Here is a 24,123-nt window from a genome sequence, read left to right as displayed (position 1 = left end):
ATTTTTTTACAGAGAGGAAGGGAGAGGGATAGAGAGCTAGAAACATCGATCAGCTGCCTCCTGCACACCCCCCACTGGGGACGTGCCCGCAACCAAGGCACATGCCCCTGACCGGAATCGAACCCGGGACCCCTGAGTCCACAGGCCCACGCTCTATCCACTGAGCCAAACCGGTTAGGGCTCTATCCCCTTTCAAGGACAGCTGTGGTTCACGTGGGCCAAACGGGGCGGTCCTCCTTGTGCTTTTCCCTCAGGTTCGCGAACCGGAATGTGACGGGCACCAGCGATTCCTGCTCCGGCTCTGCGATGGCGGCAGACATCGGATGCGCCCGGATCAGCATTGCTTAAGGGAGAAAACTCATAAGACTTCATTGCTATTAAGTTGGCTTCAAAAGCAGAGCCTTGGTTTTCCTGTGAGAAATTGAAAATCGTCATTTAAAAAGTTGCCCTTCGACTCGTCCCCTCCTCCCATTCCTGCATTATGCGGTAGAAGTAGGGGCTTTTCGTCACCATCTGCTGATCTCACTGCACAATGACTTTCTGTTTCACTGGTATCAGAAGCTTTCCTAAGCTTTGGAAAAACAACCCATATCTCGGAGTAGGCCCAGGACACGCTTATAACTCTTTCTTTCTGAAAGATGGTTATGGCCTCAGGAACCAACAGAAGTTGTTTTCACTTAAAACAGTGTCTCCACAAAATACCAAAGCAATAAATCTGATTGCCAAGGCCAGATATCGCAGAAAAGGAGATGAGGGCAGTAATAAAGTGTCTTCTGAGTTTCCTCACCTCTTTGCAGCTGGAGCGGCTAAGAAAAGATCTCAAATGAATCCTCAGAGTCAAGATCTTGCCTTGTCACCTGAGAGGAACATTATTCAGCTCCCAAGAAAACCTTTGAATTCAGAGCAGTGGGATAAACTTAAAGAAGATTTCAAAGGAAAAGCTAATTTTGAAAATTGGATCATTGCACAGATGACTGACTACAATAGCTCTATAGATGTGGCCAAATCTTTGCTGGCCTGGGTAGCTGCAAAAAACAATGGTATTGTAAGCTATAATTTGCTGGTCAAGTATTTGTATCTCTGTGTCGTTCATAAGCAGACATCAGAAGTTTTTGATGTCTATGAAATCTTAAAAGCCAGATACAAGAGTTTAGAAACTTCAGCAAGCACTCTTCTCATCCGAGGATTAATCCATTCAGACAGATGGAGAGAGGCTTTGCTGCTGTTAGAAGACATCAAAAAAGTCATGACCCCTTCAAAAAAGAATTATGATGACTGTATCCAGGGAGCCCTCCTTCATCAAGATGTAGACATAGCTTGGAATTTGTTTCAGGAATTGTTAGGTCATGATATTATTCCTATGATGGGAACTTTAAAAGCCTTCTTTGATTTTGGAAAAGACATAAAAGATGATCAATATTCAAAGAAACTGCTAGACATTCTTTTGTATCTAAGAAATAATCAGCTATATCCTGGGGAATCATTTGCACACAGTATAAAAACATGGTTTGAGAGGTAATTTTGATTTTTCTTTCTCTGTATGTTTTTATTTTAATACCTATATAGCCGCCTTTTTTATTGGTTGCTGAGATTATTCAGATTATAGTACCTTTCCCATCTCTTAAGATTTGTTTCCCTTTAAGACAAAATCTTCCTTCTCTAAAAAAAGCAGCATAAACAAATTGTGTTAATCTGTACTCATCACATAAAAGGGAAATTACAGAGGATTTGTAGTTTTTATGTGTTTTTCTATTTAGAAGGATCACTTATTTTGCTTTCTTAAGTACCTGGCAAGTTGTAAGTACTTATGAATAGCACTTGTGCCTGGAGTTCATAGCAATAAAACTAGAGCTGTCTTTGGGTCGTATTAGTATTTTCAGAAGTTTTGAAAACTAATGACTGGTATAATGTGTATATATATATGTTCTGTTTATGTATTTCATCAACTTGGATAGTTAGAGTTGAGGGGGAGATCCTGATCAACCCTGATATGTAAGCATTAGCATGAACAATCTTCATCCTTGCATTCATTTTAGATCTATCATTAAACTGCTCTCTCCAAAGCTCTCCAATGTCTTTCTTTCCTTTGCTTTTATTTATGTTACTGGCTTCGTGCCGTTTTATTGCTTCAGTCTTTAACTTTCTTATTTCTTCACCATTAATTTGCTTCAGGCTATTTCCTAAAATTTTATTCCTTTTCTCTCGTTCCCCCCCAACCCCCCGCTTTTTCTACTATATATCATCAGAGCTTTGAAGTGGTAATCAAGCTGAATTATATTTTTTGTTTGTTTGTTAATCCTAACTCAAGGATATTCCTTTATTGATTTTTTTAAGAAAGAGTAGAAGGGAGAGACAGAGAAACATCGATGTGAGGGAGACAAATCGGTTGGGCTTGGTGGATCAAGCCTGCAACCAAGGTACCATAATCAAAACCTCAGCCCTTCAGTCTGAGGGCTGATGCTCTATCCACTGAGCCAAACTTTCTAGGGCTGAATTATCTTATTTAATAAACTTATTGAATATCAACAGAAGCACGAGATTGTGAAAAATTTTTGCAAGGATTTTAGATTTTATTCTGTTATCAAGAGTGTTTGTCTAGGAGTGGAGTTTTAGAATGGTAACTGCCAAAATAGTGAGAAAAGAAGATTGGAGAGGGATTAAAATTGAAAACAAATATGTTTGGAGGCAATTATAGGTTTGAATAAGAGATTATAAGATTCTGAATTAACTGAAGAAGAGAAAGCAATAGAATTAATAGAATCATGGTGATATATGTAAGAGGAGAGAAGAAATGACAAGTTGAACAAATAAGTATTTTGAATACCACTAATTAGGGTAGCCACCGAGGATATTTTGTGACACAAGATCTTTTATGGCATTCACAATTGGGAATGCAATACATGTCAGTTAAATAATAGTAGTAGCTTTGGCTAGTGTGGCTCAGTTGATTGAGCATTGTCCCATGTACCAAAAAGGTTGCTGGTTCGATTCCTGGTCAGGGCACATGCCCAGGTTTCGGGTCAGGGTGAGTACATGAGGCAACCAATCGATGTTTCTCTCGCTCTCTCTCCTCTCTCTAAAATAAATAAAAACAGATTAAAAAAATAATAGTGGTATAAGATAGTATAAAAGAAATTCCTGTATCATGGGCAGGAACAATATCTGGCAGCTTTATGGAGAAGGTTAGAGTTGAGTTTAATTAAGAGATTACACTATTAATATCAGCTGCTTTCTGTACAGGTCCTGTGAAGGTAGATTTAGATTTGAAGATGTGGGTCACATGAGAGAAGTGAAGGGAAGAAGGAGATCCAGAGTAGGGGAGGGGTACCATAAGCTTCTTAGCCCTATTACAGTATATCAACCACTCTTCTAATTAAACCTTTCTAGGGAAATAGTCTGAACTTTTAAAAGTTCTTGCCTATCTAGTTTCTAAACTTTGGATTCAGTAGGAATCTGAACTGCTGATTTGGTTTTGCAGTCTTTTTATTTTTTATTTTTTTTTAGTGTTCCTGGAGAACAATGGAAAGGACAATTTACCACAATCCAGAACAAGTAAGGCCAATATTTTATTTTTAACTTGTTTGATTCAGGTTTAATAGGTTGTTTTGCTACTGTTTAAAACCTTTTAATTCCTGAATGTCTTAGAGATAAAATAATTAAGAGTTAGAGTACCCAAGACAAAAGCCATGTTTATGCATAGTCGGTGCTCAAAGTGTTTTTCCTGTCTGTGCTGTGAGCCTTTGTGAAGCATCAGAGATGTTTTCTCGTAGTTGTGTTTTAGGAATAACTTGTAAAACTATCCGGATGCCCAGCAGTTTACTCTTTTGTGTTTTCTGGCACACTAATGTGTGATATTACCAGGTGTACAAAAAAAATCATATAATTCATGTGATGATCATAAAGGCTATATTCTTTTTTTAAAATTATCTTTCAATTTCCTCATGTCTTAGGATTATTTATTTTTTTAAAAAGTCCTTTTCCAGGACACTATTTAACACAAACAGTTGTAATTACAGTGGTCAATGTTTGGGCTGTGGAAAAACCATAGAGTCTATTCACTTGAGTCCAGAAGAGTATGAACTCCTCAAGAGAAAAATCCTGAGCGATGTGATAGATGGAGGTGACCAATACAAAAAGACGACACCTCAGGTGAGTCTGGACCAGGTTTTATTGCATTCTCGGTGTCTAGAGCAGGGGATGGCAATTTTTTCTCTCTAAAAGGACAGATAGTAAATACTTTAAGCTTTGTGGGTCATATAGTCCCTTTTGCAACTTTTCTACTCCGCTGTTGTAGTGAAAATAGCCATAGACAATACATAAATGAATGAGTATGGCTGTGTTTCAGTAATTATTGTATTTATGAAAATAAGCAGTAGACTGGATTTTTTTTTTTTTAATGCAAAGAGAAGCAGTAGACTGGATTTGGCCTGCTGGCCATAGTTGCCAGCCTTTAAGAGAGATTGCTTTAGAATTTCATGGAACAATTGGGTCAGACGATTATCCATCTATTAAAGTCAGTCCTATTTCATCTGGGCACAAGTGCACTTAAGCCAAAAAGATGATGCTTATTCTTTATCTAAGTGTGTTCCAATTATGTCCCAATTAATTGATTATCTGTCTAGACTTGGTGGGATAAACACAGGTGACCAGGAGTCAGCAATAATGGCCTATCCCTTGGTATTTCAATGTCTAGACAGCTGAGCCGAACCGGAACACATGACACACAAGACAGAATTAGTATGCAATCACACAGGGTTTATTTACCTATTCCTAGTGGGTCCTAGGCTCCAGCAAAGGCCACCCGGTGATGCACACGGAAGGACAGATGATGAAAACAGAGACAGGCAGGCGGCCGCAGTTGGTTCAGGCTCACACAACAGAGCAATTAGGGGCTTGTCTCTCGGAGCGACGTGGAGTCCTCCTCTTATTGGGCAGGAGACCTCAACTGAAAACGATCTCAGGGTTATATAGACCGTGGTAAACAACTTGTGTCCTTATCAGTGTGGGCCAGACGGTGTGCCTTATGCTGGGAGCAGGGCGTTTATACTTTAAGGGCTCAAAGCTTTTACATCAAGATAATAGGGTGTTCATTAATTTTGGGAGTTACAGAGTATTGAGGGTTTCCATACAGCAATTATTTCATACATTAGAGAGGTTACATTATTATAACATTGTGCTTCCAGAAAACTGTGTTCAGTAGACTCCCATGAAAGTATTATGGTTTCTCACAACTTTTTTAGTCAAGAGAGTTTAAGATAACAAAGTTATCTCCCAAGTTTCCTTAATATTGAATTTGATTCTCTGAATTATTTTCAATAGCTTTATTTTGCTAGTCTTCAGTACTTTATGCTGGTTTACCAAGATTAAGTGGATATAAAATGCTTTTATTTTGAGGAAAAGCTGCCCATCATCTCACTAAATGCTTTTTCTTCAAGGTACTGAATAAAAACAAGAAGTGAAAATTGTTCTGCCTTCCTACCTTGACTTAAAGTGTCAGATCATATATTTTTATTGATTTCAGAAAGGAAGGGAGAGGGAGAGAGAGATAGAAACATCAGTGATGCTGCCTCCTGCACACCCCACACTGGGGATCGAGCCTGCAACCCAGGCATGTGCCCTGACTGGGAATCAAACCATGACCTCCTGGTTCATAGGTTGATGCTCAACCATGGAGCCACACCGGCCGGGCATAAAATGTCAGATAATGCCCCTAGATTATATGAAAAGCTTTAATCCTCAGAATAAAGTCAGTATCTGGTCCATAAAAACATCTCCATTTTATGGAATACTTTTCAGCTGACTTTATTGATAAAATCATAGTTAACATCAAGTGATGCTTAAGTACTTTACATTGATTATTTTATATCTTAACCCTTACAACCACCCTATATGGAACTATTTTATTTCTATTTTACAGATGAAGTGATTGAGACTTTGGGAGATTAAATCTGCCAGAGAATACCTTGCTAATAAAAACCTTTGTTGTTGCAATACTGCCTTTCATGGAATGAAAAGTTACAGTGACAACTGTAACTGACAGCCAATTGGTTGTAGTAGCTCTTTAATGCCTTAGGAATTTCTACCACTAAGATATGAATTAAACAGATTTCCTTTCTCTTATCCAATCTTTTGAGCACTTATGTGTATCTTCTGAAGTAGGTGTTTAGATTCAAGGTTGTATGAATTACGCTGTTTGCTACCAAAAACTTACTATTTCTGTTGTGGACTAATTGAATATTCTTCCCACCCTCCAATTTTTTATTTAGTAAAATTTTCAACCTAAAGGAAAATGAAAAAATAGCACAGTGAACACCTACATACTCTTCATCTAGTAACCAGTTGTTATTATGGCTTATATACTTTCTCTCTCTATATGTGTTTTTTATGAACCATTTAAAAATAAATTATAGATATGTTACTTTAAATGTTTCAGCAAATATTTTCTGAGAATAAGAAAATTCTATGTAATTAAATAGCATCACATGTGAGGACCTTACTATTAATTCAGTGTCATTTAATAAAAAGTATATATTCTGATATTCCCCATTGTCACCCCAAATTGTACTTTATACCTTTTCCATCTCTGATCCAGGATTCAGTCAAGGTTTACTCATTGCTTTTGGTTGTTATGTCTCTCTAAATCCATAATTGTCTTCTCTGCCTTTTTTTGTTTTTATAACATTGACTTTTCTGAAAAGTGTGGGTGGTTAATCTTATACAGGGCTTTTCAAACTTCGCACCTACGAATCACTTGAAGATCTGGTTAAAATGCAAATTATGATTCAGCTGTCTGAAATGGGGCCTGAGATTGTGTATTTTGATAAGATCCCAGGTGATGTGTTTATGGTCTTTGGACCACATATTGAGTAGCAAGACTGCATAATAGTTTATTATTTTATTTTCATTAATTCAGTATGATTGCAATAGTAGATTACATGGATAATGCTGTAGTCTTCTTATTGACACAGCAGCCAAATAATATCAAGTTGTGCTCACTGTTGCTGATGTTAAATTTGATCACTGTACAAGATGTCAGCATTGTAAAGGTACATTTCTCCCTTTATAATTTCCCTTTGTAATTAAAAATTAAGTGATCTGTGAAATAATACTTTAAGACTAGCCCAGCCAGTGTGGTTCAATGGTTGAGTGTCAACCCAGGAACTGGGAGATTGCTGGTTCAATTCCCAATCAGGGCACATGCCTGGATTACGGGCTCGATCCTTAGTAGAGGGTATGCAGGAGGCAGCTGATCGATGAAGTTTCTCTCTCATCAATGTTTCTTTCTCTTTATTCCTCTCTCTCTAAAGTCAGTAAAAATATATATTTTTAAAAAAGATATCTTGTCACCCATTAACTCTTCACTCAATGTTTTTAGAATCATGGAGATGTTCTCTACCTTTGGAGGTAGCAAAGTGGTGATTATTTTATTTCCTCTGCATTTATTAGCTGACATTATTCTGTACAAATTTTCCCTTTTCCCCTCTCTTTCTCCTCACCCCAATTTAAAAATAAACTATATGGACATGAGGATTTTAAAAAAATATATATTTTTATTGATTTCAGAGAGAACGAAAGAGGGAGATAGAAATATCAATAATGAGAATCATTGATTGGCTGCCTCCTGCACGCCCCACACTGGGGATTGAGACCCCAACTTGGGCATGTACCCTGACCGGGAATCAAACCGTGACCTCATGGTTCATAGGTCAACTCTCAACCACTGAGCCATGCTGGCTGGGCAGGATTCTTTTTTTAAAAATTTAATTAACGGTGTTAGAGTTCATTACCATCATTATTCTTTTTGATGCTCAAATTGTCCAAATTTGACCTGTGGGAGTTCCTTCAAACAACTGTGACTTTTATATCTCCCCCCCCCCCCGCCATCATTTTCCCCCCAATCAGATTTTGAGCACTTCTGTGCTTTCTGACACATGTCCTAGGCTCTTACCTTGAAGCGCTCTTGCCCCAGTTGTGGAATCGCTAATTGAATACTTTTGTTTATACTCTCTTTTGTGTTTTCTTTTTTTATTGCATTTATTGGGGTGACATTGGTTAATAAAATTATATAGGCTTCAGGTGTACAATTCTATAATACATCATCCAATATGTTGTGTTGTTTATTCACCATCCCAAGTCAAGTCTCCTTCCATCATCATTTATTCCCCCTTCTATTCTACCTTCCCTCACCCTTCTTTCCCTCTGGTAATCACCATATGTTTAACACTCTCAATGGCTAAGCTTTGCCATAATTTTTAAAAAAATGAATATCACTTCTGGATTAATAGAAGGAAAAGTTGTTACTTTTCTCTGCTGACAAAGACCTAGTACCTAGAGCAAATCTTCTCTTTGAAGAATGTTATTCTATAAGAGGAATTCCAGGCTCATGACTATGGTGAAATAAAAAAGAGTAGTCATGCATTTAATTAACCATAATTCACAAAGCAACTGAAGATAGTCACAGAAGGACTGAGACATTTTATGACAAGGGAAATTATTTTCTTTTTTCTCTCCAGGCATCCTTCCTCTTTCCCTCTGCAACTCCCCAATTCTGTATCCCATTTCTTGTCATCTGCCTTTATTATTATTATTATTATTGTCTAAAGTTTTACACATGTCTTCTTTTACCCCAATGGACACCCCCCCTTCCCCAGCCATTCCCAACCCTGGCAAGCTCCCAACTGCCCCAGTGTCTGTGTCCATTGGTTATGCTAATAATGCATGCATACAAGTCCTTTGCATGTTCTCTAACCCCCTCCCCTCCCCTACCATTTGTCTCTGGATCTATTCTTGTTCATCAAATTATGTTGATCATTATATCCCACATATGAGTGAGATCATGTGATATTTATCTTTCTCCTACTGGCTTATTCCGCTTAACATAATGCTCTCCAGTTCCATCCATGCTGTTTGCAAATGGTAAAAGTTCCTTTTTTATAGCGGCATAGTATTCCATTGTGTAGATGTACCACAGTTTTTTAATCCACTCATCTGCTGATGGGCACTTAAATGAGTGAGATCATGTGATATTTCTCTTTCTCTGACTGGCTTATTTCACTTAGCATAATGCTCTCCAGTTCCATCCATGCTGCTGCAAATGGTAAGAATTCCTTCTTTTTTACCGCAGTGTAGTATTCCATTGTGTAGATGTACCACAGTTTTTTAGTCCACTTATCTGCTAATGGGCACTTAGGCTGTTTCCAAATCTTAGCTATTGTAAATTGTGCTGCTATGAACATAGGGGTGCATATATCCTTTCTGATTGGTGTTTCTGGTTTCTTGGGATATAGTCCTAGAAGTGGATTACTGGGTCAAATGGGAGTTCCATTTTTAACTTTTTGAGGAAACTCCATACTGCTCTCCACAGTGGCTGGACCAGTCTGCATTCCCACCAGCAGTGCAGGAGGGTTCCTTTTTCTCCACATCCTCTCCAGCACTTGTCGCTTGTTGATTTGTTGATGATAGCCATTCTGACAGGTGTGAGGTGGTACCGCATTGTCGTTTTGATTTGCATCTTTTGGATGATTAGTGACTTTGAACATGTTTTCATATGTCTCTGGGCCTTCTGTATGTCCTCTTTCGAAAAGTGTCTATTTAGGGCCTTTGCCCATTTTTTGATTGGATTGTTTATCTTCCTTTTGTTAAGTTGTATGAGTTCTCTGTAAATTTTGGAGATTAAACCCTTATCGGAAATATCATTGGCAAATATGTTCTCCCATGCAGTGGGCTTTCTTGTTGTTTTGTTGATGGTTTCTATTGCTGTGCAGAAGCTTTTTATTTTGATGTAGTCCCATTTATTTTCCCCTTAGTCTCCATTGCCCTAGGAGCTGTGTTTGTAAAGATACTCCTATGACATATGTCTGCTATTTTGCTGCCTATGGAGTCTTGTAGGATTTTTATGGTTTCCCGTCTTATATTTAAGTCCTTTAGCCATTTTGAGTTTGTTTTAGTGTATGGTGTAAGTTGTTGATGTAGTTTCATGTTTTTGCATGTATCTGACCAAATTTCCCAGCACCATTTATTGAAGAGACTGTCTTGACTCCATTGTATGTTCTTGCCTCCTTTGTAAATATTAATGGAGCATAATGGCTTGGGTCGATTTCTGGGTTCTCTGTTCTGTTCCATTGGTCTATATATCTGTTCTTGTGCCAGTACCAGGCAGTTTTGAGAACCATGGCTTGGTAATATAGCTTGATATCTGGTATTGTGATCCCTCCAACTTTGTTCTTTCTCAGGATTGCTGTGGCTATTCGGGGTCTTTTTTTATTCCATATAAATTTTTGGAGAGTTTGTTCTAGATCTTTGAAATATGCTATTGGTATTTTAATGGGGATTCCATTGAATCTGTAGATTGCTTTGGGTAGTATGGACATTTTAATGATGTTGATTCTACCAGTCCCTGAACATGGTACGTTCTTCTATTTGTTTATGTGTTCCTCTATGTCTTTTTTTAATGTCCTATAGTTTTCTGAGTACAGGTATTTTACGTCCTTAGTTAAGCATATTCCTAAGTATCTTAATTTTTTTGGTGCAATGGTAAGTGGGATTGTTTTTTTTTTTGTTGTTGTTGTTTTTTTTGCTTCTCTTCCTGTGAGTTCATTATTGGTGTATAAAAAGGTCATAGATTTCTGGGTGTTAACTTTGTATCCTGCTACATTGCCAAATTCATTTATTAGGTCTAGTAGTTTGGGGTTTTCTATGTATAGTATCATGTCATCTGTGAATAAGGACAGTTTTACTTCTTCTTTTCCAATTTGGATGCCTTTTATTTCTTCTTCTTGTCTGATCGCTATGGCTAGCACTTCCAATACGATATCAAACAGGAGTGGTGAAAGTGGGCATCCCTGTCTTGTTCCTGTTCTTAGGGGAAATGAGTTTAGTTTTTGCCCATTGAGTATGGCAAAATTGGCTGCAGGTTTGTCATATAAGGCTTTTATTATGTTGAGGTATGATCCCTTTATTCCCACTTTGCTGAAAGTTTTTATCAAGAAAGGGTGTTGGATTTTGTCAAATGCTTTTTCTGCATCGATTGATATTATTATGTGATTTTTGTCTCTCAGTTTGTTTATGTGATGTATCACATGTATTGATTTATGGATATTGTACCATCCTTGCATCCCCAGAATAAATCCCACTTGGTCATGGTGTATGATCTTTCTGATAATGGTGAATCCGATTTGCTAGAATTTTGTTGAGGATTTTAGCATCTATGTTCATCAAGGATATTGGCCTGTAGTTCTCTTTTTTTTGTGGTGTCTTTATCTGGTTTTGGGATTAGGGTAATGCTGGCTTCATAGAAAGAGCTTGGAAGTGTGCCTTCCTCTTGAATTTTTTGGAATAGTGTGAGGAGGATAGCTTTTAGTTCTTCTTTGAATGCTTGGTAGAACTCCCCTGTAAGGCCGTCCGGACCAGGGCTTTTGTTTGCTGGAAGATTTTTTATTGCTACTTCAATTTCTTCAGTAGATATCAGCCTATTCAGGTTTTTTTTATTTTTCTTGATTGAGTTTTGGGAGCTTGTATTTTTCTAAGAATATGTCCATTTCATCTAGGTTGTCCGTTTTGTTGGAATAGAGTTGTCCATAGTATTTTTTCATAATCATTTGTATTTCTGTGGGATCAGTTGTTACTTCACCTCTTTCATTTCTGATTTTGTTCATTTGGGTCCTCTCTCTTTGCTTCTGGCTAGAGGTTCATCAATCTTGTTTATCCTTTCAAAGAACCAGCTCTTGGTTTTATTGATCTTTTGTATTGTATTTTTGGTCTCTATGTCGTTTATCTCCGCTCTGATCTTTATTATTTCCTTCCTTCTGCTTACGCTGGGCTTTTCTTGTTGCTCTCTTTCTAACTCTTTGAGTTATAGGGTTAGATAATTTATTACCATTGTTTATTGTTTTTTGAGATAGGCCTGTAGAGCAATGAACTTACCTCTCAAGACTGCTTTCACTGTGTCCCATAGATTTTTGGATTGTTGTGTTTTCATTGTCTTTTGTTGCCATGATGCTTTTTATTTCTTCTTTGATCTCTTTGGTAACCCAATCATTATTTAATAGCCTGTTATTTAGCCTCCAGATGTTTGATTTTATTTATTTATTTAATAAATCTTTATTCAGTTTATTACAGTTGTTCCTTTCCCCCCCCCCCCCATAACGCCCCTCCACCCGGTTCCCACCCTACCCCATGCCCTTACCCCGCCCCCACTGTCCTTGTCCATAGGTGTAAGGTTTTTGTCCAATCTCTTCCCGCATCCCCAACACCCCCTTCCAAGAATTGTCAGTCCACTCCCTTTCTATGCCCCTGATTCTATTATATTCACCAGTTTATTCTGTTCTTCAGGTTTTTTATTCACTTGATTTTTAGATTCACTTGTTGATAGATATGTATTTGTTGTTACTTTGTTGTTCATAATTTTTATCTTTACTTTTTTCTTCTTCCTCTTCTTAAAGAATACCCGTCAGCATTTCATATAATACTGGTTTGGTGGTGATGAACTCCTTTAGCTTTTTCATGTCTGCAAAGCTCTTTTTCTGACCTTCAATTTTAAATGATAGCTTTGCTGGGTAGAGTAATCTTGGTTGTAGGTTCTTGCTATTCATCACTTTGAATATTTCTTGCCACTCCCGTCTGGCCTGCATAGTTTCTGTTGAGAAATCAGCTGACAGTTGTATGGGTACTCCCTTGTAGGTAACTAACTGTTTTTCTTTTGCTGCTTTTAATATTCTCTCTTTGTCTTTTGCTCTTGGCATTTTTATTATGATGTGTCTTGGTATGGTCCTCTTTGGATTCCTTTTGTTTGGGGTTCTGTGTGCTTCCTGGACTTGTAAATCTATTTCTTTCACCAGGTAGGGGAAGTTTTCTGTCATTATTTCTTCAAGTAGGTTGTCAATATCTTGCTCTCTCTATTCTTCCGGCACTCCCATAATTCGGATGTTGGTACACTTGAGGTTGTCCCAGAGGCTTCTTACACTATCTTCATATTTTTGGATTCTTTTTTCTTTTTGCTTTTCCAGTTGGGTGTTTTTTGCTTCTTTGTATTTCAAATCTTTAACTTGATTCTTGCGATACTCTAGTCTGCTGTTGGATCTCTATATATTATTCTTTATTTCAGTCAATGTATGCTTAATTTCTGATTGGTCCTTTTTCATATCCTGTTTTTTAAGTTTTTTTTCTAGATGCTGCTCTGCTTGGGTATATTTTCCTATCTTGTCTTCTAGCTCACTGATACGGTCCTCCGCTTCTTCTAGTCTACTGTTGATGCTTTCTATTGAGTTCTTTATTGCAGCAATGTCTTTTTTCATTTCTTCTTGGTTCTTCTTCATTTCCTCTTGGTTCTTATACATATTGTTGAATTTGTCTTCCATCCTTTTCAGCAACCTTAGGACCATTGCTCTAAATTCTTTCTCTGTCATGTTGCTTTCCTCCATTTCGTTTGCTTCCTTTTCTGGTGATGCCTCCTTTTCTTTCGTTTGTGAGCTATTTCTTTGTCTCCCCATGATTACTCCTCTCAGGGTGTCTGGTTATGTAGCTCTCTCTCTCCTGCATTGACTTAAAGGCACAAAATACAACACACGGAGCACCAAACACAAATGTATTCATGATACTAATACCCCCAAATAAAGGTGACCACCAAAGAAAAGAGAATTAGGGAATAGAAGAGAGTGCAAAAATGATATTAAGAAAAGGAAAAAAATCTAAGAGAGAAAGAAAGAGAAGAAAAAAGAAGGGGATAAATATATGTATATGGTGAGAAAACTCAAATAAAACAACTAATCAAAAAAATGCAAAGAACAAACACCTAGAGATGAATGCAAACTACCAACAACTAATCCAAAAAATGCAAACAAAAACCATGCAAACAAAAAACATCCAAACAACAAACACTGAGATTAATCTGAGGAGGCAGAGCTTTCTCTAGGTGATATCTGACCTTTCTGTCCGCGGATTGCCTCACCAGCTGTGTTTAATTCACCAGTTCTGGGTGGGTGTTGTTCACTTCAGCTGTTCCTTCTATCTGCTTTGTGAGAAGGCTCAGCGCCCGTCCGCATTTTCGGTGCTGCTTTGTCTCCCCCCTGGACAGCCCGCGGTCGGGGAGATTGGAATCCCGGTGTTTGTGGGTTCGCAGCTGAGGCAGCTGACCCCTGGGCGTTGTGGTTGTAAGGTCCCAGGAGGTATCCGAAGTCTCCCCAGTTGAAGGTAAGGCTGGGCTTCTTGCCTTTCTTCTTGAAGGTATTAACATAATAGTAACGAATGCTACTATTTATTGAATGATTACCATATGTCAGGCATTTCTAGGCCTGTTACACTCACAATCTAGCAATGATATCACCATTTTGAAGATGAGGAAGGTCAGGATAAGAAAAGTATCTATGGTTAAAGAACAGTGAATTGGGTCAGGGTTTTGTAATATTGGTGAGGCAGAAGTGGCAGGGATTAATCCAGAGCACTTCTGGTGGGTTGAAGTAAAGCCACCTCTTTTTCTGGGACTAGAGGGAAGGAATTAAGGATAGTGGATACATTAAATACATAGGTGCAGCAAAGAGTTGGAGCATTTATTCAGACCTCTAATTTTTCTGAGGGCAAATTGAGTATTTGAAAATGAGAGAAGGTATGATAGTCTGAGGGAGCTTGAGGAGAGTTTGAATTGAAGCCTTGGAAGTTTGGATTATTTGTGAGAGGATTGGGCCAAGGATTGCTGGGAGGTGCTGAAGCCCCAACTGAGGCTGGAGAGCATTGTTTTCTAAGCCATATCCAGCAGTCCTGAGCCATCCAAGTGTGCAAACAGAGAAGGCAATGGTATGGTATGGTATGGGAGTTGGCTGGTCTGGTACAGTTGAGGGAAAGAGAAAACAGGAATGGAGGGTGTAGGTGAGAGGTGGCTAGATCAATGAACCATGAGATCAAAGTTGATAGGACGTAAAGATGGGTGGGGCACGGATTAGGAGACTGTAGACATGAAAGTGGACTGAAGGCTCTTGGAGGTTGAAGATGGAGCATAAAGGGAGTGAGTGGAAATCAGGTTTGGTCCAGGGGAGGGGGATATTGTTGCTTAGATGTGGCAACATGAATTTTAGAGGAGACACTATTCGACTCACTGCAACTTTTCTTTCTCTTGTGTACATATCTAGGAATGGAATGGCTGGGTCTTTTGATAGGTGTGTGTGTAGCTTTTAAAGAAATCACCAAACTGTGTTCCAAAATGATGTCTCTTTTTACATTTTTACTATCAGTGTATGAGGGTTACAGTTGTTCCACTTCCTGGTCACCTTAATATGGTCAATCTCTTTACCTTTAACCATTCTAATGGATAGGAAGTAGTATGTCATTATGTTCTTAATTTACATTTTTCTAGAGACTGATGATGTTGAGCATCTTTATGTGATTAATTGCCATCCTATATAATAAAGAGGTAATATGCAAATTGACTCTCATGCTGTCGCAAAGATGGCGACGCCCACAGCCAATAAAGAGGGAATATGCTAATTGACTGTCACACCCTCAAAGATGGAGGCACCCACAGCCACAAGATGGTGGCACCCAGTCCTCTCAGCCCCCTAGCTGCCCATGGCTGGCCCGAGGCGCAGGCAAGCTGGGATGGCGGTTACCCAGCCACCCAAGGCCAGCCCGAGGGACGACCAAACGACTGAACAAGCAGGTTGCGTGGGGTGACCAGGCTGGCAGGGGGGTTAGTGAGGGATGACCAAACGACTGAACAGTAGGCTGTGTGGGGCGACCAGGTCGGCAGGGGGGGTACTTGGGGGTGACCAGGTCGGCAGGGGGGGCAGTTGGGGGTGATTAGGCTGACGGGGTCAGTGAGGGTTGACTAGGCTGGCAGGGGAGGCAGTTGGGGGTGACCTGGCCGGCGGGGGAGGGGTGTGCATTTAGGGGCAACCAGGAAGGCAGGCAGGTGAGCAATTAGGAGCCAGCGTTTCAGAATTGTGAGAGGGATGTCCGACTGCCTGTCTAGACCAGCAGTCGGACATCCCCCGAGGGGTCCCGGATTGGAGAAGGTCAGGCTGGGCTGCGGGCCTCCCCTCCCCCCTCCCCCCCCATGCATGAATTTCGTGCACCGGTCCTCTAGTCCATATATCTTCTTTGGTGAAGTTCAGATCATTTCCCCAATTAAAAAATTTGGTTATTTTCCTATTATTGAGTTGTAATGGTTGTTTATATATTCTAGGTACAAGTCCTATATCAGATAAACCTTTTGCAAATATTTTCTCCCAGTCTGTGGCTTGCCTTTCATTTTTATCAAATAGAGATTCTGATTTATTTTTTATTTTATTTTATTTTTTTTAATTGATTTTTTACAGAGAGGAAGAGAGAAGGATAGAGAGTCAGAAACATCGATGAGAGAGAAACATCGATCAGCTGCCTCTTGCACACCCCCTACTGGGGATGTGCCCGCAACCAAGGCACATGCCCCTGACCAGAATCAAACCCGGGACCCTTCAGTCCGCAGACCGACGCTCTATACACTGAGCCAAACCGGTTTTGGCGAGATTCTGATTTAATTGCTCTGGTTTGAAGCCCAGGTATCAGGACTTTCAAAAGCTCCTAGATGATTTTAAAGTGCAGCCAGGGTTAAGAATCACTGCTTCTAATGTGAAATTTTGAAGAACCCTAATTATGTATAGCAACTTCTTTTCTTCAGGATAATTTGGGAGAAAAATCTCAATCATAAGTATTTAGCCTTTCTGAAACCTTTGTTTACTGTACTTAGATATTACAGCCAGCAGATGGCGATAGTGTAACGTAAAAGTTATTCTAGGTTATATAGAGAAGTCAACCAAGTTGAAGGATTTGATGGGCTTCTTTTATCATTAAACTGAAAGATCTCTGTGTCATTTTTGTTTAAGTCAGATTAGTAATAGATAACGATGGGAGTTGTATATGTGAATTTTAAGTGAACAATATAGAACTCCATATTATATCCATGTACACTGCTTGTTTAACTCCATGAAACTAATTGAGAGGACATCAGTGAAGATCAAAAAGTGAATTTGGAACTATGCGGATGGTGTTAGTTTAATATTTTTTTTTAGTTTAATATTATTAAAAAATTTTTAATTTTATTCTTAGCAATTACAGATTTATTTTTTCATATATAATTGCTCAGTTATGAATTCAATTCTTTAATCTTTTTATTAGGGAAAATTTCAAACATGTGCAAAAGTAGAGAGGCAGTATAATGAACCCCTAGCTCAGTGATTATTAACTCATGGACACTCTTATTTGATTTATACTTCCTGTTCCTCCCTTGCCCCTCAGGTTTTTGGGAAGCATATCTGAGCTTAATCATTTGTCCTATAACTTATAAATTCACTTTTAAGCAACTTTATTTCCCCTATCTTAAAACATACTTCTTTGTGTAGAGTGATATTTTTCCTATACAATAAGAAATACTTTAGAACAGCAATTATCAAACTTTTTATTCTTAAGACCCTTTTACATTTTTAAAAATTAAGGACTCCTGAAAGCTTTTGTTTATGTGGGATTATATTTACTGATAATTACTTCATTAGAAGTTAAAACTGAAAAACCTTTAAAAATGTATATTAATTTATTTAAAATATCAATATAAAAACTATTACATGTTGTCATAAAATATATTTTGCTCAATAATAACTCTTTTGTCCAAAACAAAAAACAATATATGAAGAGATAGGCATTGTTTTACATGTAAATCTCTTTAATTGCAAGGCTTATTAGAAGACAGCTGAATTTTTATATTAGCTTCTGTATTCAGTCTGTTGTGGTAAGTTATTTTGGTTGAATATATGAAGAAAATGGAGGCTTATAGAAAGGAAAGGATAAGAGTATTTTATTGGCATTTTCAAATCATTATAGTTATTCTTCTTTAATATTATGCCAAAACTCCATTACACATTTGTGAACAATGGGAGTGAAAAAGACAGGTAATATCTTAGTTTAAGAACCACTGCTCAAGGGGTGGGAGAAGAAGGGAGAAGATCTGACTTTGGGTAGTGAGCACATGGTGCAATATACAGATCTTGTAACACAGAAACCCACACCTGAAACCTGTATGTTCATATTGGCCAATGTCACCGCAATAAATTTAATTTTAAGGAAAATAAACAAAAATAAAGTACGTTGATGCATACCTCACATTATATAGGCAGGCATATCTTGGAGATATTGTGGTTTTAGTTCCAGACCACTGCCATAAAAAGAATGTTGCAATAAAGCAAGTCACAGGAAAAAAATGAAATAAAAAGAACCACTGCTCTAGAAATGCTTTAGAGATAGTTTTCTTTCTGTTTGAAAAGTTTGAGTAAAATGGATTTCCTCCAATTTTGTTACAAAAGCATATTAACACAATAAGTTAAAACAAAACAAAGACAGTCTCACCACTTAGCATATCTTCTGTTTAGTTTCTTCTGTTCTGTTTTAGTTCTTACTGAGACTTCTTTCATCATCTTTCATTTTCCAAAGTACCAGTAGAAGTGTTTTTTTCTAATTATAAAAATATTTATTAATTACTTAAAAACTGCGGTCAAAATAGACAACTCTAAAGAAGGAAATAATAGCCCAACATAGTCCTCTCATTTTGAACTTTTAATGAAACTTTAATTACAATAGCACTCTCCCATAATCCTGTGATTTAGAACTTCTTAAATAAAACTTTAATGACTTGGGATTCTGTTTTCTGAAAAAGAAATCTGAGGCGGGCAAATTGCCTGTAGTACATTTAATTGAGTTTTTAAGGGTTAGGTTTAAATCAAATAATTTGTTCTACTTGATAATATATTTTCAGGTAATTGACAGAAGGGAGGCCTTCTGGTGTTTTTCTAATTACAGATTTTAGACAGCAAATGTGACCCAAATGAAATGTCATTATTAGATCTGATGTAATGTAGGCTTGTTTTTGTTTTTAATTTGAGAGTGGCAGCTGCAGACTATGAAAGATGTGAACTAACTGAGCTCTTCATCATAGTCTTCAGAACCTTCCACTCTCATCTCTTCTTGGTTTGAAGATCTGGTTATCTTTAAGATGAACTATGAGATTTTTCCCCAGATTTAAAAAATGTTGAGTGGTAAATGGCAAACTTTGGGGGTTTGGTAGTTAAAACAGAAAACTGAGAAAGAAATTTAATTATCTGCAAAGTATAGTTTTAAAAACATGTGTCTTGAATTCTCTATTTATAAAAGCCCATTAAAGATAAGTTGTCCTCTACTTAAGCACATTTTACTCAGTGCATACTTAATTAATCAGTAATGCTATCCCCATTTCCTCTTCAACTTCACAATTGAAAACTGAAAAATAGGCTTATTATCTCTGGATCATCAAGGTGTCTTAGTGTAAGAATTGTGGCCAAAATGTGAATCTTTTAGAAAAATCAATGAGTTCCGAAGTACAGGAAGGGTAAAAATATAAAAAGAGAAATAGGCTGACTCCTTGCAGTGCCTTCTCAGCATCACATACTGGTATTTCCCTTATTTCTTCAATTTTCTTTATTTTCTCTAATAAAGTACTTGCTGAAATTCTACCAACTGGGCCCAGTCTTTTTTAGAAGAACTAGCTTGAAGTAAAGTAGTGCATTTTCTCCCGCTGCCTGACTTCTGTTTTATAAAGTTATGAGAATTAGAATTTTGGGGTGATTTTTAGACATGGAGAACATTTTGGCGGAGAGATCTGAGGAAGATGCAAGAGTGGGAGTTTTCACATGGCAGTACTAGAGGCAGAGGGATAAAGGCATCTTAACTTTAGGAGTTTTGAACAACATGGGAGTATGCAAAAGAGAAACTTATATTTTTCTTAGGCCAAGCACAAGAAAGTGTTTTTTTTCTTTGTGACTTTTTCTCTCTCAGATTAAGCCTGGCACTATTATCATACTGTAGCCTTATTATGTTTTGGCATGGAAACCAAATCACTTCTTATAAGTTTGTATTTACAAGAAAAGTATTGAGTTCTAAGTAGCCATCTTATAAATGAAGTTTTAGAAACAGTATGTTGGAAGTGAGGCAATATCCAGAGTGATCACACTTTTAGTTTTCTTTTACTTAGAAAGTGCTGGCTTAGATTTCGGATTCATTTTTTCTTTTGCTGATAACTAAATGCACCTGTTTTCATTGCCTTTTCATTTGGTCTCCCTAGAGAATAGAATAATGTAAATAAGACAGTAGATTAGAAATAGCACACTGGTTCTGAAGAGGGACAGCCTACTTCTGAGGTAAGAGAAAATGATCAGTTTGAAAGAGGGCAAAGGTCTCCTCCATTCTCCATAGCACAAACTGATTTTTATAAAGATGTCCCTCTTGCAGTCTTTCTTATCTTAGTAAATATAATTATTAACACTTTTTGATTCAAGCCACTAACCTAGACAACTACAATAGCTTCCTAACTGGTTTCCCTGTTTCCCAATGCCCATGTATGTGTTTGGTGAGAGTGATCCTTTTATTTTTTAACTAGAGGCCCGGTGCATGAATTCATGCACGGGTGGGGCCCCTCGACGTGGCCAGCAATCGGGGCTGGTTGGGGCCGATCAGGGCCGGCTGGTGGGGGGGTGGGGTGGGAGGGAATGCAGGAGGTTGACTGTGGGAACACACTGACCACCGGGGGGCAGCTCCTGGGTTGAGCGTCTGCCCCCTGGTGGTCAGTGCGCGTCATAGCTACCGGCTGGTCGTCCGGTTGTAATGGTCGCTTAGACTTTTATATACAGGCAGTCCTCGCGTTATGTTGGAGATCTGTTCCTATAGCGTGAAGTAACTCGATTTTTGCCATAAGTCAGAACCCACCTACATAAGCACCTACATCACTCACATGGAGCACATACATAGCAGTAATGAAGTGAAACAGTAAAAAAAATGTAAAAGAAAGATAACAATTCCTGACCTTTACTTGTAGTAAATAAATAATAAAAAACAAAGTACATATGTACATATGTCAAAATAACGGAACTTTTTTTTTCTTCATAAATACTGTAAATGGGAGATGGCGACATAACTACGGAGCGATGTAAGTTGAGTCTGACATAATCCAAGGACTGCCTGTATCCTATCTAATAAAAGAGTAATATGCAAATTTACCGTCACTCCAACACACAAGATGGCCACCCCCATGTGGTCAAAGATGGCCACCACAAGATGGTCTGCAAGGGAGGGCAGTTGAGGACGATCAGGCCAGCAGGGGAGGGCAGTTGGGGGCAACCAGGCCTGCAGGGGAGGGCAGTTGAGGGGGACCAGGCCTGCAGGGGAGGGCAGTTGGGGGGAACCAGGCCAGCAGGGGAAAGCAGTTAGGGGCAACCAGGCCGACAGGGGAGGGAAGTTAGGGGTGACCAGGCCTGCAGGGGAGGGCAGTTGGGGGTGACCAGGCCTACAGGGGAGGGCAGTTAGGGGCGACCAGGCCTTCAGGGGAGGGCATTTAGGGGCAACCAGGCTGTCAAGGGTGGGCAGTTTGGGGTTACTGGGCCAACAGGGGAGGGCAGTTGGGAGCGTCCAGGCCTGCAGGGGAGGACAGTTAGGGGCAATTGGCTGGCAAGAGAGCAGTTAGGCGTCGATCAGGCTGGCTGGGGAGTGGTTAGGGGGTTATCAGGCTGGCAGGCAGAAGCGGTTAGGGGCAATCAGGCAGGCAGGCAGGCGAGCTGTTGGAAGCCAGCAGTCCTGGATTGTGAGAGGGATGTCCGATTGCCCGTTTAAACGGGAAGTCGGACGTCCCTTGAGTGGTTCCAGATTGGAGAGGGTGCAGCCTGGGCTGAGGGACACCCCCCCGACCCCCATGCACGAATTTCTTGCACCGGGCCTCTAGTATAGATATATTTTTATTGATTTCAGAGAGAAAGGTAGAGGGTGGGGGAGAGAGAGAAACATCACTGATGAGAGAATCATTGATCAGCTGCCTCCTGCACGCCCCACACTGGGAGATCTAGCCCGCAACCCGAGCATGTGCCCTTGACCAGAATCGAACCTGGGACCCTTCAGTCCACAGGCTGACACTCTGTCCACTTAGCCACATTGGCTAGGGATTTGATGTGAGAGACACATCCTTTTAAATCCATGTCAGATCTTGTTACTTCTCTGCTTAAAACTCCAATAGCTTTCCATTTCACTCAAATTAAAACTAAGAGTCTTTACAGGGACCTGTAAGCCCTTTGTATTAGCCTCTCAGGTCTTATTTCATTCTACTCATACTGGACTTCTTGGTGGCTCTTGATCTCTCCAGATATACTCCTGCCTCAGGACCTTTACACTTACTATTTCCTCTTCCTCCAGGTATCTATGATTATTCATTCACCTCCAACTTTTTTCTTAAATTTTACATTCTTAGAATGGTTCCTCCTAGTCACCCTATTTAAAATAGCATTAATATCCCTGGCCAGTATGCCTCAATGGTTAGTGTTGACCTGAGCACCGCAGGGTCTCGGGTTCGATTCCCTGTCACAGGTACATACCTGGGCTGCAGGTTTGATCCCCAGCCCAGTCAGGGCACATTCAGGAGCTAACCAATCAATGTGTTTCTCTCACATCAATGTTTCTCTTTTCCTCCCTCTCACTCTCTCTAAAAAAGTCAATGGGCCTGGCCAGTGTGGCTCAATAGTTGTGTACCAACCTATGAACCACGAGGTCACAGGTTTGATTTCCAGTCAGGGCACATGCCTGGGTTGCGGGCTCAATACTCAGTGTGGGGTGTGTGGGGGCAGCCGATGGATGATTCTCTCTCATCAGTGATGTTTCTCTCTCTCTCTCCCTCTCCCATCCTCTTTGAAATCAATAAACATATATTAAAAATAAATGAATGGGAAATCCTCTGGTGAGGATTACAAAAAAACAACAATAATAAGATTCAGATAAAATAAAATAGCATGTATACCCTCACTCACACCCAGGCACTTTCTATTTTCTGTCTCTGCTTTATTTTTCTCCATAGCACTTACCATCATCTGACATTATTTATTTATTTATTTATTTATTTATTTATTTATTTATTTTTATTTAATAAATCTTTATTGTTCAGATTATTACAGTTGTTCCTCTTTTTTCCCCCCATAGCTCCCTCCACCTGGTTCCCATCCCACCTTCTTCCCTTACCTCCCCCCCACTGTCCTCATCCATAGGTGTACGATTTTTGTCCAGTCTCTTCCCGCACCCCCCACACCCCTTTACCCCTGAGAGTTGTCAGTCCACTCACTTTCTATGCCCCTGATTCTATTATATTCACCAGTTTATTCTGTACATCAGATTTTTAATTCACTTGATTTTTAGATTCACTTGTTGATAGATATGTATTTGTTGTTCATAATTTTTATCTTTACCTTTTTCTTCTTCTTCCTCTTCTTAGAGAATACCTTTCAGCATTTCATATAATACTGGTTTGGTGTTGATGAACTCCTTTAGCTTTTTCTTATCTGTGAAGCTCTTTAGCTGACCTTCAATTCTGAATGTCAGCTTGGCTGGGTAGAGTACCCTTGGTTGTAGGTTCTTGCTATTCATCACTTTGACTATTTCTTGCCACTCCCGTCTGGCCTGCATAGTTTCTGTTGAGAGATCAGCTGACACTCGTATGGGTGCTCCCTTGTAGGTAATTAACTGTTTTTCTCTTGCTGCTTTTAATATTCTCTCTTTGTCTTTTGCTCTTGGCATTTTAATTATGATGTGTCTTGGTGTGGTCTTCTTTGGATTCCTTTTGTTTGGGGTTCTCTGCGCTTCCTGGACTTGTAAGTCTATTCTTTCACCAGGTGGGGGAAGTTTTCTGTCATTATTTCTTCAAATAGGTTTTCAGTATCTTGCTCTCTCTCTTCTTCAGGCACCCCCATAATTAGGATGTTGGTACGCTTGAAGTTGTCCCAGAGGCTTCTTACACTGTCTTCAAATTTTTGGATTCTTTTTTCTGTTAGCTTTTCCAGTTGGGTGTTTTTTGCTTCTTTGTATTTCAAATCTTTGACTTGATTCTTGCGTTCCTCTAGTTTGCTGTTGGGTGTCTGTATAATATTTTTTATTTCAGTCAGTGTATGTTTAATTTCTAGTTGGTCCTTTTTCATATCCTCGAGGGTCTCGCTAAATTTATCGGCCTTTTCCATGAAATTCTTGAAAAACCTTATAACTGTGGTTTTGAACTCTATCTCCAGTCGTTTGTTTTCCTCCATTTCTTTGGTTTTTGATCTGTTTCTTTGT

General features: G+C 39.0%; 1 protein-coding gene across 2 annotated transcripts in view; it reads left to right on the top strand.

The window, feature by feature from the left end:
- The window catches only part of PRORP (protein only RNase P catalytic subunit), a 153,275-nt gene that overhangs the window by 488 nt on the left and 128,664 nt on the right, over positions 1-24,123 (top strand). For both annotated transcript variants that reach the window (XR_013813351.1, XM_079767524.1), the window contains exons 2-4: positions 255-1,515; positions 3,505-3,552; positions 4,017-4,149. Coding sequence is in view for 1 of the 2 variants with exons in the window: in XM_079767524.1 (XP_079623650.1) it covers positions 533-1,515; positions 3,505-3,552; positions 4,017-4,149 (1,164 nt within the window). In the remaining variant the exon portion in view is untranslated. The remainder of the gene's footprint in view (positions 1-254; positions 1,516-3,504; positions 3,553-4,016; positions 4,150-24,123) is intronic.

The sequence above is a fragment of the Cnephaeus nilssonii genome, assembly GCF_951640355.1.
Source record: "Cnephaeus nilssonii genome assembly, chromosome: 4".
Classification (NCBI taxonomy): Eukaryota; Metazoa; Chordata; class Mammalia; order Chiroptera; family Vespertilionidae; genus Cnephaeus; species Cnephaeus nilssonii.
Note: the sequence above shows the minus strand (reverse complement) of the source record. Positions and strands in the feature narration are given on the sequence as shown.